The sequence below is a fragment of the Sminthopsis crassicaudata genome, chromosome 1 (assembly GCF_048593235.1).
Source record: "Sminthopsis crassicaudata isolate SCR6 chromosome 1, ASM4859323v1, whole genome shotgun sequence".
Taxonomy (NCBI): domain Eukaryota; kingdom Metazoa; phylum Chordata; class Mammalia; order Dasyuromorphia; family Dasyuridae; genus Sminthopsis; species Sminthopsis crassicaudata.
In genome coordinates this window covers 738,822,743-738,841,295 of record NC_133617.1, presented here as the reverse complement: position 1 = coordinate 738,841,295, position 18,553 = coordinate 738,822,743, and the positions used below count along the sequence as shown (strand labels likewise).

Here is an 18,553-nt window from a genome sequence, read left to right as displayed (position 1 = left end):
AATGTCCATTTTTCTGAAACACTAAATACATAAATGGACTGGGATTTTAAATGATGAGATGTATGTAAAAGGGTACAGATCCAAGAGGCTGAATGTCACGAGTTTACAATGGAAAACATTTGCTATGCTTCTGTGTATTTTTCTCTAAGCCTACACACTTTTGCAGTTGCCTGTGCCAGTGGGAGGGTAACATAAAATAGAAGACTGGCAAAGGGACAGGGCAGCAAATCCCCCCCATGCCCACCTCCCTGCTCCAGGGAGAATACAAGCTGAGTCTGGCAGAAAACAACATGAGAGTAAACCTTCATGCATCCTAGAAATGTGAGCTATTATCAGCATTAGCTTCCGTAATAATAACCAGTCAATAAACATTTATTTAATGTCTATTATATGCAAGGGACTGTGAAGGAACGGTCACTCCCATGTATTACTGGGTCATCCACCTTCACTATATCCACTATAACACTATAGTGATACATCCAATATTTCATTTGAGTCTCATGCCAGCCCAATGAGATTGACTCTTCAGGAATTATGACTCCCATTTTACAGATTAGGAAACCGAGGCTCAAGAAGACAAGTAGGAAGCAGTCTTGTACAAAAGAAAGAGCACTGCTTCTGAAGTCTAAGGATTCGTGTTCAAATCCCTACTTTCTGTGACACTAGGCAAGTCATTGGAGTTTCTCCATCTGGAAAATACGGGTTTTGATCCACTGGCCTGTTAAGTTCCTTCCTAGGTCTAGACTGCTGAGCCTCCAAGTCTGGCTCTGGGAGAAGTAATAAGGGACATGATTGACGACATTTATGACCTGACAGGGAAATGATAATTTCTCAAGGCAAAAACACAGACTAAAATCCTTCCAGGATGTCCCACCCAACAGACACTCACTCAGGGAAGTGGTTCAACTTGAAGCCTGATTTTTTTTTTCATTTCCTTCATTTCCCAACACAAGAAGGTCACCATTTTTAAAATAACAACCAAGATCCCCAAAAAGATTTGAACAAAGTAAAACACACACACACACACACACACACACACACACACACACACACACATACATGGAATTCCTAAACCTTTCAAAGGGGAAATATTTTAAATACACAAAGAATTACTGTCATTTTTTTCAAAACTGAACAAACCTTTCAGAGAGAGTCATAATGGATGTGTGAAAGTGTTTACAGATGGGAACGACTTCTATCCTCTCATTTTTCGTGAGCTCCAGGGTTTCCAAGAACTTAATGGCCACACGTTCCAAGGCATCTTCAGGCCATGGCTGAAAAAGGAAGCCATCGGGTGAAATGTAAACAATTCTATTCTTTTACTACTGAAAGGCAGCAATGTCTAAAGTTGTTCCCTTTTTAGCAAGACATTTATTGAGGACCTACTATGTGCCGAGCACTGTTCAAGATCCTGGAGACACAAAGACAGAAATGAGACAGACCACAAGGTAACAGTGCACATATAGAAATATCGATCAGTCAACAAGCATTCATGTTTACTCTACTCCAGGCAAGCACTAGGAATACAGAGGCAGAAATGGCAATCTCTCCTATCAAGGATCCTACATTTCTCTGGAGAGAGATGCTATCTACAGAGATAAGTTAATATAAGCCAATTTATACTCTTCTGGGGGGATACTTGGAATCAAAGAATATGAAATAATTTTTCCTTGAAACATTTCTCTGCATAAACATTCTATCTCCCATCCCTCTTAGTAGAGAGGCTTTGGATTTTTGTCTTTGTGTCAGCAGAGTTTCTCACAATACCTGGGACACAGAAGCTGTTCAATAGCTGCTCAATGAATGGTTTGCTATTAAGCAGCTTTTCTAATACAAATCACAGCAATGTAGCTTAATGGAATGAGCCTGAGCTCAAGTCAATGTTTTTGAGATTTGAGTTCTAGAAGAAAGATCAATGGAAGCTCAATGGCCAAGAATGACAAAGTTCTAAGTACGTTGCAAAAATGAAATAAAATTATCTATTAACAAACCTGGAACCAGTCGATGGTACAGCAATTGATGAGGGAGGGGAACTGCCTCAAGCGATTGCGAAAAGCATCCCCAATGGGGCTGAAGGCAACCACGACGTGGAGATTGTCTCGGCACTGATTCACAAAGAAGGCGAACAGGGCCAGTGGACTGAGCTCGCCATGTTTGATGCCAGCCTGGGCTGCCGGACGAACGCCCTGAGGAACAGGAGGAGAGGAAATGGTCACAAAAGGGGGAAGGATGATTAAAGGCTGAAATCTGTCTTCGAGGAATGTTTTCATCATTCTTACTCTCCCCAAATATCCTCAGAAATTGGACATTCTTTATGTGTACAGTCTCAGCTAATTTCCATTCCCATGGTCACTTAGGCTACGAGCCAGGCATTTTGCTAAACTGCTGGATCAAAGGATATCACAGTTTGCTAATCCTTTGGACATATGAACACTGATCAAGTACTTACTGTATATCAGATGCTGTATAAGGATCCCTTTTACAGGGATTTTTGGGGAACAGACTCTTACCTGTGCCAACCTTGGGTTAACTCAGAAACACTTCCAAATCCTTTTAAAGTTGTCAGTTAAGCTTTAAAATGAACACGTCCACAAAATCGTCACCACCACTGGGCGATCTGCTGGTCTTTGCAATTTGTCTGTATGTGTTCTAGGACTAGAAGGTCCTGATAGCACCTGGATGGTTCCCTTGAGTCACCATATGTTATCAGCATGGGGTCTCTGGTTAATATATGATGTAATTTGTAAATTATGCTCTTTTGATTTGGGATAGTTTGTGTGAGACTTTTGGATTCCCCCTTACAATCTGCTATTGCCCCTTTAAGCCTATTCTCCTGAGGAGGAGAGGATGATCAGGGGGTCCAGAACAGGATATAATTTAAAAACCCTGTTGTTTAATTGGTGCAGGACTCATCCACATGGAGAAATCTGATTTGGACATAAATTGAGATAAGCTTCCTTGCCGAAAAGCATCCTGGTATTCTGCATGCAGGCCAGTGCCAAAAATGAAGTGGAAGGGGGGCAACCCCCCAGCCAGAAAGGATAAAGCAGTGTCAGAATAATGAAATGAACTCATCTCACTTACATTTAGCATGTTTGATTAAATAGTAAGTAAGGCAGGCCAGAGTGGGGAAGATCAAAATTTACATCTTGCCTCTCACACCTACTTGGGGGTGCTCAGATTGTCTGGGATATGAAGATGCTGAGCGGGGCCTGATCCTCCGAGTTTTCATCCACAAGCTCCTGATACCATAGAAACTTATCCCCAGCCTACTAGGGGACCAAAAAGTGATATCCTCCCTATCCTCGTAATGAATCTTTAAACAAATTAGATTTAAGTGAATTGTCTTTAAATGGATTTGTTGTGGGTGAATTGAACAAGTGAAAGAGTAATTCACCTTGTGTATGTTGGAGATTCCTTCTGAAAACTAGTCAAGAGACAAGGCAAAGAGCAGATGTGTCTCTGTGACCTGAGCCCAGAGTCTCTTCTGAGCCATTTGAGACTTGTAGACTCATAGAATACCTTTTCTTGCTCCACTAACCTCTGGACCCCTGTCTCTGTTATCCCAGAATCCCTAAAGAAGTCCACTCCTTGGCAATTTGGAGCTATGCTCAAAAAGTTATCAGACTGTGCATCCCCTTTGATCCAGCAGTGCTACTACTGAGCTTATATCCCAAAGAGATCTTTTTTTTCCCTTTTGACCTGATTTTTCTTGTGCAACATGATAAATGTGGAAATATGTATAGAGGAATTGCACATATTTAACATATATTGTTTGCTGTCTAGAGGAGAAGAGAGGGAAGGAAAAAGAGAGAAAAATTTGAAACAAAGTTTTGCAAGGGTGAGTGTTGAAAACTATCTTTGCACGTATCTTGAAAAATAAAAGGCTATTATTATTAAAAAAAAAAAAAAACATTACTCACTGATTAATATAATATTGTTCAGATCAGAGCAGAAGCCAAGTGCAAAACAACGTTCCACATGAATTGCTGTGGCCATTTTGAATGACAGTATTCATTTCATTGTTTTATTGGTGTAGTACATGCTGATCTCCAATAATGCTTTATAAATGACATCATAGGACCAAATGAGGCTAGATTTAGATAATGGACCTTACAGACCACTAAGTCCAACCCCTTTGCCATGCACCAGTGAGAGCTAACACTCAGTGTGGGCTACTGAGGTCCGACTTGTAACACAAATAGGTGCTGCTAACCTGTACGGAAGGCTGCACATGACTTAGTTTTAAAGTAGAATGTTATCTATGTTTCATTATATTTTCATTTATTTTTTAAATATTACATTTTATTTATATGTATATTTGTGTGTATATATGTATATTTATATATGTGTGTGTGTGTGTGTGTGTATATATATATATATATATATATATAATTACATTTATATCTGTTTGGGCAACATGAGAATGCTGTGGACCACATGCAGCCCCTAGGCCAACTTCCCTGGGAGGTTTCAAAACTTGTCTTTTTTACTGTTCATATAACTATAAAATAATTAAAATAGATATTTTTCCTTTCATAAGACCTAGTAAACAAGGTCAAACAAATGGGATGAATTTTCTATCACAAACAAATTATCAAGCAATATATCATGTCTTAAAGGAGAGCTTCTTGATCTGGGTTCTATTAATTTGATTTTTTAAATGTTGATTACTATTATTTCAGTATAATTAAGTCTTTTTAGCTGTCCTATATATTCTATTTTATAGATTTCACCAAAGGGGTTCATGCCCTTAAGGTTAAGAAACCCTGTCTTAAGATGACATTTAAACTAAGTTAAGACCTACAATAAATTTATTTCTCCACTTCTTAATTCACAAAAGAACTCTCCGGAGATCTCATTTTATCACATATGAAAGCCTGCCATACCTCCATCACTTCCTGTTTTTCATCCGCTGCAAAGATGTTTGGGACTTCTCCAGTGTTGAGTACACTGTCAACATCCTCCAAAAACGCTTCCTCCTTGATCTGCGTGTCTGTGATGAGAAACACTGTCTTCAAGCCCCTCATACCAGCACTTCTCAGGAGATTCTAAAAAGCAAAAAAGAAGATTAGAAGGCACAAAACAGTAGGAATATATGATCAATCCCCGAGTTTTTTCCCCTCTACCCTCACTTCTACCATCAGCCTGCAGATCATAGATTTAAAACCGGAAGGTACCTCAAAGGTCTTTTGATCCAATATCCTTATTTTATAGAAAAGGAAACACAAGACCCAGGGAGCCTAAGTGACCGTATCATCATCAAATTCATCATCCTTTCTATATTACACCCCTACAGCCCTTTCTCAAGCTAGGAGATTAACTCAGATATCACAGTATTCCCAGTTACAGAAGATATTCCCAGTTATAGAATGGTGACAAAGAAATCAACTATTATTGATTACTTTGAATTCATTTTTGGTTTGATTATGGGATTAAATTTACCCTTTAGGGAAAACTAACATTAACAGCTAAACCAAACTAATATAGATTATGTCTTAAATCTAGGTTACTTATAAATTTAGTGAATAGACAGATTAAAAAAACTATCCTTTAGCAGATAAATTAGAAGAATAAAATAATCATAAGATTATAAGGTTTTTCAAAAGGCTAAATTCCCCCTTCTAGCAGAAAGGGGATTGACCAGAGGCTAAGATCCATTTCTGGCAGCTGGAAGGATAGACAAACTTCTCTCTCTTGGACAAGTTCCCCTTTCTTTTTTTTTCTTTTTTTTAAGAGCTACAATTTAAGTTGAGTAAGGAATCTACTAAGAATGATGTGGACAGGGGTGCAGGGAGAAAAGACTGCTAACTACTGACCACAAATTCCTCTTTGTCAACACATTTTCTGGTCACAAAAGGTACCACCTGTAGAAAAGACCTTCTGGCAAAGGATTTAAAAGTCTAAGAGGAGCTAACTTAGCATGTGACTTTCCTTGCCCAACTGAATTCTTTTCAAAACACATTTCTGTCATTTTTTTATCCCTCTTTTTTTGTTATAAAAATCAGCTCTGTAAATCACTCCTGTTCTCTGACCTCTGAGGAGTCAGGTAACCTGATTTGGGATGCAAATGGTAACTTTGCAAATTAAATCAGAGATGGCTTGGCAACTTTGTTCTCAGTTTCCTTTTTATTTCAGAGAATTAATTTTTACAGTCGGCACCCCAGATGGAACCTAATGAATTCACTTCCTTAAGTGGTCCTCTCCAAGGAATTTTCCCAAGAGCTCTCTGGTCACTGAGGGACTTCTCAATGGGCTGTGTTGGAGGCCTGGACTCTATCCTCAGTCCAAAGGTAAGGTAAGTCTCTGCTCTGAGAAGTAAACCACCAAAACCACCAAATATTTTACTCTACAAAAGTTAAGTGCAAAGAGTTTTTAGAGGACATCCTCCACATTAGTGGGGAAGAAACTGTATTTTTTGTTTTAGAAAGCCCTTTAATAGAAAATTATTCCCCTGGGGAAGAAAAAGTTTTCAGAGAAAAAACCTTTAAGAAGTAGAGTATTTCATTTCTCTTTTTTAAAATTCTCTTTTTTAATGTGATTTAGCAGAGAACTTCAAAGAAGTAGAATTTTCTATTAGGAACTTGTTCTAAATAAAGTTAATTTTTAAAAAAAAAGGACAGAAAGGAAAAATTTGCTAAATTGTATCCGTTAAATATATATGTGTGTGTGTATATGTGCACTTCTGTATATAAAATATGCATTTCAAATGGATGAATCCAATTAGCAAATTAGACTAAAGCATTTTGATGTTGCTAATTAGATTAAATTAATTAATTCAATTTATTAATAAGATTAAAAGCGTAAGACAAACAGTAAATAGAAGAATTAATCTTGGACTGACAGCAGGACTATCCTAAACTGTATGTATAATAAGAGGAGGCAAGTAAGATCCTAACTTCAAAATCTTATAGAGAAAATTTAGAAGTTCAAGCCTAATTTAATGTTGTATCAAGTCTTGTTATATGTTCTGTGTGTCTTATGAATAATAGATCTAAGTTTAGGAACGATGGATTCTTTGCTTCCAATAGAAAGGGGCCTTATATGCTTAAAAAAATGTATTTTTTAAGAGAATGGGAAATCTGTGCTATCTTCTCTGAGCTTTGTGTTTGTCTATACTGGTATGTGTTTCCAAGCATTTCCTTTGTCCTGTGCTTTTTCCGGCAGAACGGTAAACCAGAGGAGAAAGACTAAAGAAAATAAAACTTCAAAAAGAAATCTTCAGAACAGACAAGTCTCTTTTTCTCGTTCTATTTCCAATACAAGGCAGTGGAAGGTTGCAGAGATGAAAGAGAGATAAAAAATAAGAATTAGAGACTACACTTGTTATTCTTTACTTGAAGATACTTAACAAAAAATGACAGTTTAATTATTCCATAAAAAGAACTTTAAAATGTCCAGAGATTGATTCTGAATTTTAAGAACTGTTTTATTAATCATATCCAATTAGATTTAGTGAAATAGAAATTTCAGTGAAATTCAGAGAAGTGTTAAAATAGGAAAAATTTGGGAAATTGATACAGGACAAATTAGAATAAAATTCCTGTGGATTTAATTTCACAACTCCAAAGTTTAAAAAAGAAATGCATTTGCTAAGCCCTAAGCAGTTTCAATTAGCCAATCTGAGTCTGAGGTTGTGTGAATCACTTTGTGAAATTGGGTTCTTTTTTAGTATAGATTAATGGTATACTTTAAAACTGTACTTAAAATTGGGACAAATTTATTGCAGGAAGGAACTTTGAAATTTTAGAAGGCAAAATAGGAAAACTTTAGACCATCTTCAGATTCCAAAAGAATGAAAGTAAGTAGATTTGGAATTATTTACCCTTCTGTTCCTTATTGCTTTTAAGCAACCAACCTGAAGGAACTTGTTTTGAAATCATGAAGCAACTGAAAGGAGATGAAATATTAAACTGTAACAAATTGTTTAAGGAAATTAGAAATACAGTAAAAGTTGTGTTGAAATCAATGGAAGTAAAAATAGATTCAAAATTATATTTTGGTAGAACTATAATAAGTAAGGCTATAACAAATTAGGGTAAGAATTATCAAAGATAGAATCAAACAAGAAAATAGCAGTAGGAGAAGTATAGGAGTAAATTAAGTGTATTTAAATATATAAACATCTATTCTAATAGATGAAATTGTACTTAAGAACTTGAGAAATTTGGCGTGTTTTAAAAACATGGCATTCTTTAGATTTCTTGTTTTCTAACAGAATTTAGAATAAGACATAATAAAATAATATACAAATAATAAAAAGCTAAGTTCCCCCTTTCTGGTAGCTGGTGAAAGATTAGCCAGAGGTTGGTTAAGTTCCTCTTTCTAGTCTCAGTGGAATAAGATCCCTTTTTTTCTTGAGTTTGAGGTTTAAGTTGAATAATGGATTCTGCTAAAGGTAATGGGGTTAATGGGGGACGGCTAGTCCCCCATCAGGAATCACATGTTCCTCTTTCTGGTTACAAAAAGACACATCTGCAGGAAAGGACTCCTGGCACAGGGGAAAGGAACTCTGGGAGAAGCTAACTAAACAAGGAACTGGCTTTGTACAATAGAATTATATTCAAAACAAGCTTCTGTCACTTTAAAAATCTTTTTTGTTATAAAAGTCGCCTCTGTAAATCACTCCTGTCCTCTGACCTTTGAGATGTCAGGTGACCTGATTTGACACGTAAATACTAGTTTTACAAATTAAATCATAGATGGTTCAGTAATTTTATCTTGTTTCCTTTTAATTTCAGATAATTGATTTGAACAATGTTGCACCCCCTTTGTGTGCTAAATGCTTATGTATAAAGATATGAACTTTACTGAGTGTGTAGGAAGCTGAAGAACACAATGGTTTGACTTCCCCACACACAACTTCACCCCTGGTCTGCTCCTGGTGAGGAAGACAGGGACTAGAAATCCAGTACTCAGGGAGAAGTCAAGGACCAAGCCAAACTTTGCTCCAGATCACTGTCTCAGGTGAGCCGGTTCCCTCCAGCCCCCTGTAGCATTTCATGCCAACAGAGACTCTTCAGAAGGACCCTGCCTCAAAGCTCAAATAGCCTCCCCTCGTGGATGGAGGGGCTGTGCAGATAGCCAGCAGTGGCCGAGGGTCCCAGGCTGGCTGCAACCTGCCAGGTCCATGCATCTGCCTCAACTGACTACCACGGGCAAGGCTGTGGGAGTCTTGGAGTCATTACTGAGCAGCAGCTCCCTCAGGAGTCCTCCTGACTTTCAGACAAAGAGTCCGTCCTTCGTTCCCAGTGTTCTAAGTTCTATGGCCCTGCCTTTGAGCCACAATAGTCACCACTAATCCAAGACAAGAGGGATAACATTATTCTCCTCGTGACCTCCACCGGGCAAACCTTCCGGATTGCAGCTCCATCATTTCTTTCAGCACCATGGCCAGTAGCCTTCTGCAAGGCCAGACTATTGGGACTTCCATACCCATTCTGTTCCTCTCCCATTTCTCATCCCCGCCACCATTTTAAGAACCAAAACCAAGCCATGTATAAAGCCAGAGAATCACAGATTTTCAGCATTCGAGGGGTCTCTGAAGGGGATCTGTTTTGGCCTACTAATTAAGATTCCCAACTACACTCCTAAAAAGCAGCCAGCTAAGGCTCTGTGACCCTTCTACTATTCCTGAGAAGACGCCAACCCAAATTTGGCCAATTTCTCCTCTCTTTCCACAGCTGTGAAAAAAGAAAACTGGACTAGGCGATCACTAAGCCCCATGCACCTGTGAAATTTGTCACTTATGACATCACTATTCAATCCAGCTGGCTCTTCAATCTACATTCTCTCTTACTGGTAGAGAGATCTCTTGAAAAACATTCTTGGTAGAAACTTTATAATCATTTTACCTTGAGGTCATCTCTCCATTCATTCATCCCATAACTCTTGGAGATTTCTGGTTGGAACATCTGCATCTTTGCCATAGATGTGGCAAGACGGGTCATAGATTGGCGGCCACTTCCTCCCAGACCCACCAGCAAAGCATTTCCTCCGGACTGCTTCAGGATGCGGCAAATTCGAGAAAGGTGTTCCAACACATACCTGCCGTGGGGCCAGCATCAACAAAACATGTGAATGTCAAGTAAAATGATTACTGTTTGATCACATAGCTATGTTTCTGTCAGAGGAGACTATATGATCTACCCAAAAAAGTGGTGACTGCTGATGATAAAACACACACACACACACACACACACACACACACACATATATATATATAACTTTTTAAACAATGGTTTCAGCTGGATAATTTGGAGGCAACGGAAAACTAATTAAAAATTAACTCTAGAACAAGGGTTATAAATTTAGGGGGTCCATGAATTTGGATGAGGTTAAAAAAAAAGTACATCTTAACTTTCACTACTTTCTTACTGAAAATCTAGCACAGTGGTCCTCACACTTTTTAAATAGGGGGCCAGTTCACTGTCCCTCAGACTGTTGGAGGGCCAGACTATAGTAAAAACAAAAGCTCACACTCTGTTTCCGCCCCTCAGCCCATTTGCCATCACCCGGTGGGCCGCATCAACATCCTCAGCGGGCTGCATCTGGCTCGCGGGGCCATAGTTTGAGAACCCATGATCTAGCATTTCCTTCAATTATTTAAAAATACAATGAGGTGTTTTTTTTAAGTACATCTTAACTTTCACTAGTCTCTAACTGAAAATCTAGCATTTCCTTCAATTATTTAAAAACATAATGAAGTTTTTTTTTTAAGTACATCTTAACTTTCACTAGTCTCTAATTGAAAATGTAACATTTCCTTCAATTATTTAAAAATGCTATTTTGAGAAGGGGAGCACAGACTTTCCCAGACTGCCAAAGGACTTTGTGATGCAACAACAAAGCTAAGAAACCCATGTTTTAGAGAATGAAATATTTAGTAGGTGGCATTTATCCATTTATAATCAATCCTTTCCTGCATCTGATCTCATAGCTGTGGATATTCCCTCCAATAGCACAATCTCCAGTCCATTTAGCAGATGAAGAAACTGAGGCAATGGTTTGCCCAGGGTCACGCAGTTAATAAGTATCTAAAGCTGAATTTGGATTCAGGAAAATGTGTTTTCCTGATTCCAGGATTGGCACTTTATCCACTTTGCCACTAGTTTCCCCTAATAACCTAATATTTATATAATACCTAATATTTATATAATATTAATAGCTAATATTTATATAATAATGTTTAAAGGTTTATAAAAACACTTTACGATATGATCTGATTATCACAGCCACTCTGGGAGGGAGATACTACTATTTTACAGATGAGGAAATTGAAGTAGACAAGGTCAAGTGACTTGCCCATTGTAGCACAACTTTGTCAAAGCTTGATTTGAACTCAGGTCCTCCTGAGGTCTGGTGTTCTATCCACTGTACCACCACATTATTTCTAGAGCTGGAAAGAATAACCTTAGAGGCTCTTGAGTCCACTCCCTTCATTTTCCAAATTAAGGAAACAGATTGAGAAACACTGAGTCACTTGCCTTGTGTCACACAGCTAGGAAGTTATCTAAAATGGAGTCTGGAGCCAAGTCTTACTGACTCCACATTCAAAGCCCTTCCCTCTACATGGTACCCCCTTTCCTTAGCCAGAGGAGAGGTTCAGGATTTTGGAAGTCTTCCTCTGCACTCAATTTTAAAGCATTCATCTGGCACCCATGTGCCAGGCCTTGCTCTAGGTTCTGGGATCACAAAGACAGACACTGACTCAGGGATGCCCTTGAGGACCTTGGCTTGTATCAGGGGAAACTATGGGGAAGCAAATATGCAAAGGTCTCGCCGGCTGCCCTGTTAGCCCTGGCTCTTGCACGTGTCCCAGGAGCCACCATGCTTATGATAATTATGGCATTATCCTTCAATTATGGTAAAACTGGACAATGGCAAGATGGCTGTTTGGCCATCTCATTTACATGGAAATGGTTCTCCTACCTACCAAAATGATGACTGGGGTAGCAAAGGATTAGTTAGTCTAAAAGACCTGAACAGAAGCCTGAGGGGAGGGTTAAGCTTTGGTCCCCAACGGACGCACCGGAAAATGACAAGGTTCATTCTTGTCTTGTGGGTCTGATTGTATTCCTCCAAACATTGTTCTACTACGTCATTGAAAGTCTTCACATCTGGAATTTCTATGTAAACTCTTTCATCTCCTTCAAGATCTGGATTCATGTAATCCCCAAACAGGAGACTTCTTAAATCCTCCTCTTTTACCTAGAATATCCAAGTAAGGAAATGAAAAACATTCTACATTTCTAATGATAATAGCTAACATTTATTTAGCACTTGAAGGTCTGCAAGATATCGTCCATTGATCCTCGCAAAAACTCTGGGAGGTCAATTACTATTATTATCCCCAATTTACAGAGGACCTGACACTAAAGGAAGTGAAGTGACTTGCCCAATGTCCCACAAAAGCTAGTAGTGATCTGAGACTGCATTTGAACTCAGGTCTTCCAGGCTGCAAGTCTTGTGCTCTGGGTGCTATGGTTATGGTACTCTCTAGTGTCCCTTTACACACTTTGCATCCAATCAATGCCTTCTTGCAGGAATTCTTGGTAATATATAAAAATGCTGATGATTTCTGTAAATTTATTTTGTATCCTGCAACTTTGCTAAAATTGTAAATTGTTTCTAGTAGTTTTTTTCCTAGTAGTTTTTTAGTAGATTCTCTGGGGTTCTCTAAATATACCATCATATCATCTGCAAAGGGTGATAATTTGATTTCCTCCTTACCTACTCTAATTCCTGTAATCTCTTTTTCTTCTTTCATTGCCAAAGTTAACATTTCTAATACAATACTGAATAGTAATGGTGATAGTGGGCAACCTTGTTTCACCCCTGATCTTACCAGGAATAGTTCTAGTTTGTCCCCATTACATATAAAGCTTGCTGGTGGTTTTAAATAGATGCTACTGATCATTTTAAGGAAAACTCCATTTATTCCTATATTCTCTAATGTTTTTAATAGAAATGGGTGATGGATTTTATCAAATGCTTTCTGCATCAATTGAGAAAATCATATGATTTTTGCTAGTTTGATTATTGATATAGTCAATTATGCTAATAGTTTTCCTAATTTTGAACCAGCCCTCTTGCAGGCATTCTTAACAAAGCTAATTGTACTTTGCCATAATTGATTTCCTTTGAAATCTGCTCTATTATCTTGGCAATGTACAAACACAATTTCTAGGGGTCCGTGGGCATTACCAGGCTAGAGGGGGCCGCAGCCTCGGGGGGATGCTCATCTTGTTTCTGTCTCCTAATCTGGCACAGAAATGAATCCTGGATGGAGAAGGCCCGGCCAGGTCCCCCTGGCTGTGACCTCTGTGGCCAGACGTTGCCTTACCGTCTTGTTCTCCTTCCTCAGGTGCGAGAAGACACTGTCAAAGTTCTCTTTGAAGTGGTCCTTGATGACGGCCTTGATCAGCTCAAACAGCCACTCTCGGTCAGAGTCGTCCACCAGACGGTCATAGAACACCCGCAGGACCTCGTGGACAAAGAGCCGCACCATTGTGTGCTTGTGCTCCACCGCTTCCCTGTCGATGAGCAGGCAGCCCAGAATGACCCGGGCAAAATCCCGCAGGTTGAATGTGTAGTGAGACTTGGCTGGGGTGGGCAACAGGTTTTCCATGGACCGTTTATAGATCTTGGGATATACAAAGGAAAACAAGTCAGGAAGCAGAAATAGAACAGTTGTAATCACTGAATCCATCTGCTTATAACATATTGAGATTAACATTTAGCATACTGAGACTCATTAACAATATTATTTTATAATATACATTTATATAAGAATCAATAATAATTGACATTTAGTGTATTGAAACTCAGTGAATATAATAACAATGGACACTTAGCATATATTGAGACTTATTAATGAATAATATAATTATAATTGACACAGCATATTGAGGCTCATTAACAATGTCATAATTATTGAATTTACATCTTGAGACTCAGTAACAAATAATATAATTATTGACATCTAGTGTATTGACTCATTGAAAAAAATATATAATAACTGACATTTAGTATGAGACTCATTAATAATATCATAATAATTAACATTTGGTGTATTGAAACTCATTAACAAATGTCATAATTATTAACATTTATATATTGAGACTCAGTAACAAATGATGTCATAATAATTGAAATTTAACATTGTGATTCATTGATTAAATTATATAATAATAATTGTTGACATTTAGCATATTTAAATACATTAATAAATAATGTTTTGTAAATGAGAAAACTAAGGTTTAGGAACATTTAAGTTATGAGTGAATGAAAATGTGCTTATTAAGTACTTATTATGTGACAGGAACTATACAAAAACAAACAGAAAACTCTATTCTTGAAGCATTGATATCATAAGGTGGGAGAAGATAATAAAGGAGGAGGAAGAGTCGAATATCATAAAAAGAACCTGGATATCAACTTGATTTGGAAATGGCAGAGAAGCAGAAGCAGATTCCAAGCAAGATGAGGCAAAAAGTCACCTATTGGAGCAAAGAATTCAAGCCTAGTTCCTGGAGGAGGAGGAAGAGGAGGAGGACGACAACCAATAATAAGTGTCTGAGGCTGGATTTGAACTCGGGTCTCCCCGACTCCAGGTTCAGCAATCCGTCCGCTGTCTAATTTTACATATAAAGAAACTGAGGCCCAGTTGGATGTTGTTGCTTTATACTGACAGTTCTATAGACTGACCTTTTCCCAGTGGGCTCATGACCGTCCCCAACCTCTATAAAGAGGGAACCAAAATTCAAATGGCTTTTTAAAATTCAAGGCAACAGGCCAAAATGAGGCTCTATGGAGCTTTCAGAGACCCTAGTAGGTCACCAGGTTCTACAGAGTAAGTGACTGCTCAGGGTATGCAACTAATAAGTATTTGAGGAAGGATTTGAACACAGACCTTCCAATCAGTGCATATCCAGCGTCCATGCACTATGGGTCCCAAGAGCTCTCCCTTGTACTCAAAAGCCAAAAAGGTTATATCTCTTCAAGAATTGGAGCTGGAATTTGTTCACCTGTGGCACCCGCATAAAGGGGGCGCTCTAATGCCAGAGGGCAGAGGACAATTTAATGTCAGGGGACAGTCAGATTGGAGAAGCAGGTCATGCCAGGACAGCGGGCAGTGGATGCCTCAGAGAGGAGATCAAGGGCAAACGTGGACCCATGAGAGTTTAGGAGAGGGGGAGATTAGAGCCTGCAATGGCATGGAGACATGGAAGGCAAAGTGAAGGGATGGCTGATACCCTTTCCCAGGAGGAAATCAGTGGCCTGAGACAAAGCCCAGTTAACCCCATGCCAGTTATGACTGGTCAAGCCTCCAGACAAGTCTCTGCTGCTACTGGCATGAACCATCGCCATCCAACAGTATTTATTAAGCACCTACTATGTGCCAGGCACTGGGCTGAGCACTAAGCCATCAAAGGAGTTATCTGCTGCAAAGAATGGCATTCCTCCTCCTCCTCCAACCTGGTGGGGAGCCCAAAGGAGTCCAGTCTGCCCCAAAGGTCCTAACGCAGCCCAGGTCACTCACCTCCATAGTCCCATTGACAATTTGGTTTCCAAGAGCAAAGTACTCTGGTGTGAAATCGCGAGTCCTCAGGTAGAAAGCAACAATGGCGGAGAAGATCCTGACCATGGTTTCATCACTGAAGGTGTTAATTGTACAGATGTTGAAATGGCGGATGAATCTCGGAGTGACAGGATTCCTCCCCCCACCTGGTGGGCCCATGGCGGCAATCAGCTGGATGTCCATCAGCACAATTTTAGTCGTGTCCTTCAAGTCGTACCTTCAAATCACACACAGATTTCAAAACTCACCGTAATTCTAAACAGTCAGGGCTGCCCCCAAAACATCTCTCTGATTGTCCCTGTCTTACAGAACAGCAGACCCACCTCTCAAACAGCCCCCAAAGGACACAGACTCTGACAAAAGATAATTATAATAAGAGGCTAGATGTATATGGCAGTGCAAAGTGTTCCACATGATCTCAACTCTCCGAGAGTGAGTACTATTGTTGCCTGCATTTTACAGAATCAGGCTGAGATTAAGTGACGCGGTCACACAGCTACTAAGTGTCTGAGGAAGAATCTGAAACCAGCCCTACCTGACCCATGTCCAGTGCCCTACCCACCCTGCCACACTGCCTCCTCAGAGCTGGGCCAGAATTACCCAGTGATCAGGGCAGGCGATCGGAGGTGGTGAGGAAGCCCAGGGCTTCGATGTCCTCAACCCTTCAATGAGATGGAGCAGAAAATGGCGAACTCTTCCAATATCTTTGCCAAGAAAACCTCAAATGGGGTCCCACTGACTGAACAATGACTGAAAGACTCCCCATGGTTCACAACCTAGTGGCCAAGAAGGGAAATTCATCCCCGACTGGAATAGCCCTGGCTTCCTCCATCCAAAAGCGCCCTTATCAACGCAGGACACTTGTAGCCTGAGTCAGGAGGGTTTCAGGGACTATCTGGGTTAGCCTCCTCATTTGACAGATGAGGAAAACTGAGGCACAAAGAAATGAAAGACTTGCCCAAGATTCCGTCAAAGCTAAGACGTGAACTCAGGTCTCATGATTCCAAATTTGGGGCTCCTTGCTCTCTCTAAAAACTGAGTGGGAAGGATAAAAAGGGGGGAATAAAACAAAGTGTGCCCTTGATGGAGAGGGATAAAAAAGGAGGGACAGAGAATAATACGAGTGCACTCTGTGCTGGAGAGAAAACTGCAGGAAGGAGATTCTGAGTAGGAAATGATGAGGCAATCAACCCAGTGTCACAGGAGACTCTCACCACTCTTACACATCCTGGGCCCTTCACTCAGGGTGAGGACGTGGAAAATCGGGCTGCTGGAGTGAGAAGGGCCTTGGAAGCCAGACTAGCCTGGCCTGCCTCTGCTGGGCTTGGGCCTTCTTGACCATGAGCCCAGCTCCCTACCCACTGGGCTACCTGGCTGCCCCTGTCCCACCATGACCTCACTTGAATAATTACCAATTTCCATAGTCGAAAAATTGGCGTAACAGTTCAATAGGTGGTTGAGCTCCATATTTCTCCAGGGCCGGCATATTCATGTCATCTATAAATATCACGCACTTTTTGCCCATGGGAGGGCCAAACACTCCTTTGCGCCTCTTGTCCAACCTTGCCATGATAATGTTCTAAGATGCAGAAGAAACCGTAGATGAATTGAATATGGACATAGTATTATTAATTATTACTTCCATTAAAAAGCAGTCTTGATTCATCCTTTAGTTCCTAATAACCCTGACAATAATGGACATCCACTGCTTCTTAATGATGCTGACAGCACAAAAGGTCAGATAACATCAGAACAAAAATAACTAGACTAGGAGCAGCTAGGTGGCGCAGTGGATAGAGCACCAGCCCTGAAGTCAGGAGGACCCGAGTTCAAATATGACCTCAGACACTTAACACTTCCTGGCTGTGTGACCCTGGGCAAGTCACTTAACCCCAGCCTCAGAAAATATATAAAAGATAAAATAGCTAAACTAAAGCTTTCTTAAATTGTGAGTGGTCACCCCTATATGGGGTCACACAACTGAATGTGGGGTCATGAAAAATTGGCAACCATCAAAGGTTTCTGAATGCAATGACCAAAAATTCATTTAAAATCCAACGCACAATAAATCCAAGATGTTTCTGGCAGTTCTTGCCCCTGTTGCATGGAGCACAACTTCACCACAGTCTTGAACACACAACATGTGCACTTTGCACCAATGCTGCCCAAAATACCTCATCGCCACATCAAAATTTCTTGGACAAAAAGGGGTTGCAAGTGGAAAAACTTTAAGAAACCCTGCACCAGACAATGGAAAGTTAATCTTACTTGATAAAAAAGTTATTTAAATAAAGAGAGAATAACAACATACATTTTACTGATTTTAATCTGACCTGAACCTGATTGGCGCTGGTCCTTGCCGAGAAATTAACAAAGAATGGAAAATATTGATCCCTGTTCAAATGATGCATGAGTTTATCCTTCACATAGACTGATTTCCCAGTACCTGTCGGACCCACGAAAAGCAGTGGCCTTTATATTTAAAAGGAAAAAAATAAGATATAAGTAAATCAGTTAAAAGGGAAAATACAGGAGAAAGACTCCTTTGTTGTGAGTTAACAGAAACTGGAGTCTTCTGAAAAGATAGTTATGCGTATACAATGAAAAGACACAGTGTTTGGGGACTGAAGAACTGGGTTAAAATCCTCTCTCTGCTCCCAGCAATATTGGACCGTGAGCAAATCCAGTCACCACCTAGGTCTTAATTTCCTCACCCCAAAAATAAGGAACATGGATGAGAAGATGACCCCCTAAAATCCCATCTAGTTCTGGAGCTCTATAGTGTTAAGGACACTTTAGTTTAAGTTGATGCTCCCCTTTAAAATGACAAGATCCTCAGCAGACTGTATAACCTGTAGCTCACCGTCTCAATTTTTCTGACTTAAATATGAAGAACTTTGACTAAAGCCAAAATTTCTTGAGGTCCATGAATTCTTTAAATGTTTCAATAATTAACTATATTTCAGTATA

General features: G+C 39.6%; 1 protein-coding gene across 1 annotated transcript in view; it reads right to left on the bottom strand.

Annotated features, from left to right (window-relative positions):
• The window catches only part of DNAH12 (dynein axonemal heavy chain 12), a 125,652-nt gene that overhangs the window by 45,326 nt on the left and 61,773 nt on the right, over positions 1–18,553 (bottom strand). Inside the window, 9 exon segments of the mRNA XM_074284299.1 lie at positions 1,141–1,274; positions 1,992–2,186; positions 4,890–5,051; positions 9,855–10,047; positions 12,032–12,210; positions 13,346–13,645; positions 15,545–15,800; positions 16,996–17,162; positions 17,917–18,055. Coding sequence (XP_074140400.1) covers positions 1,141–1,274; positions 1,992–2,186; positions 4,890–5,051; positions 9,855–10,047; positions 12,032–12,210; positions 13,346–13,645; positions 15,545–15,800; positions 16,996–17,162; positions 17,917–18,055 — 1,725 coding nt within the window.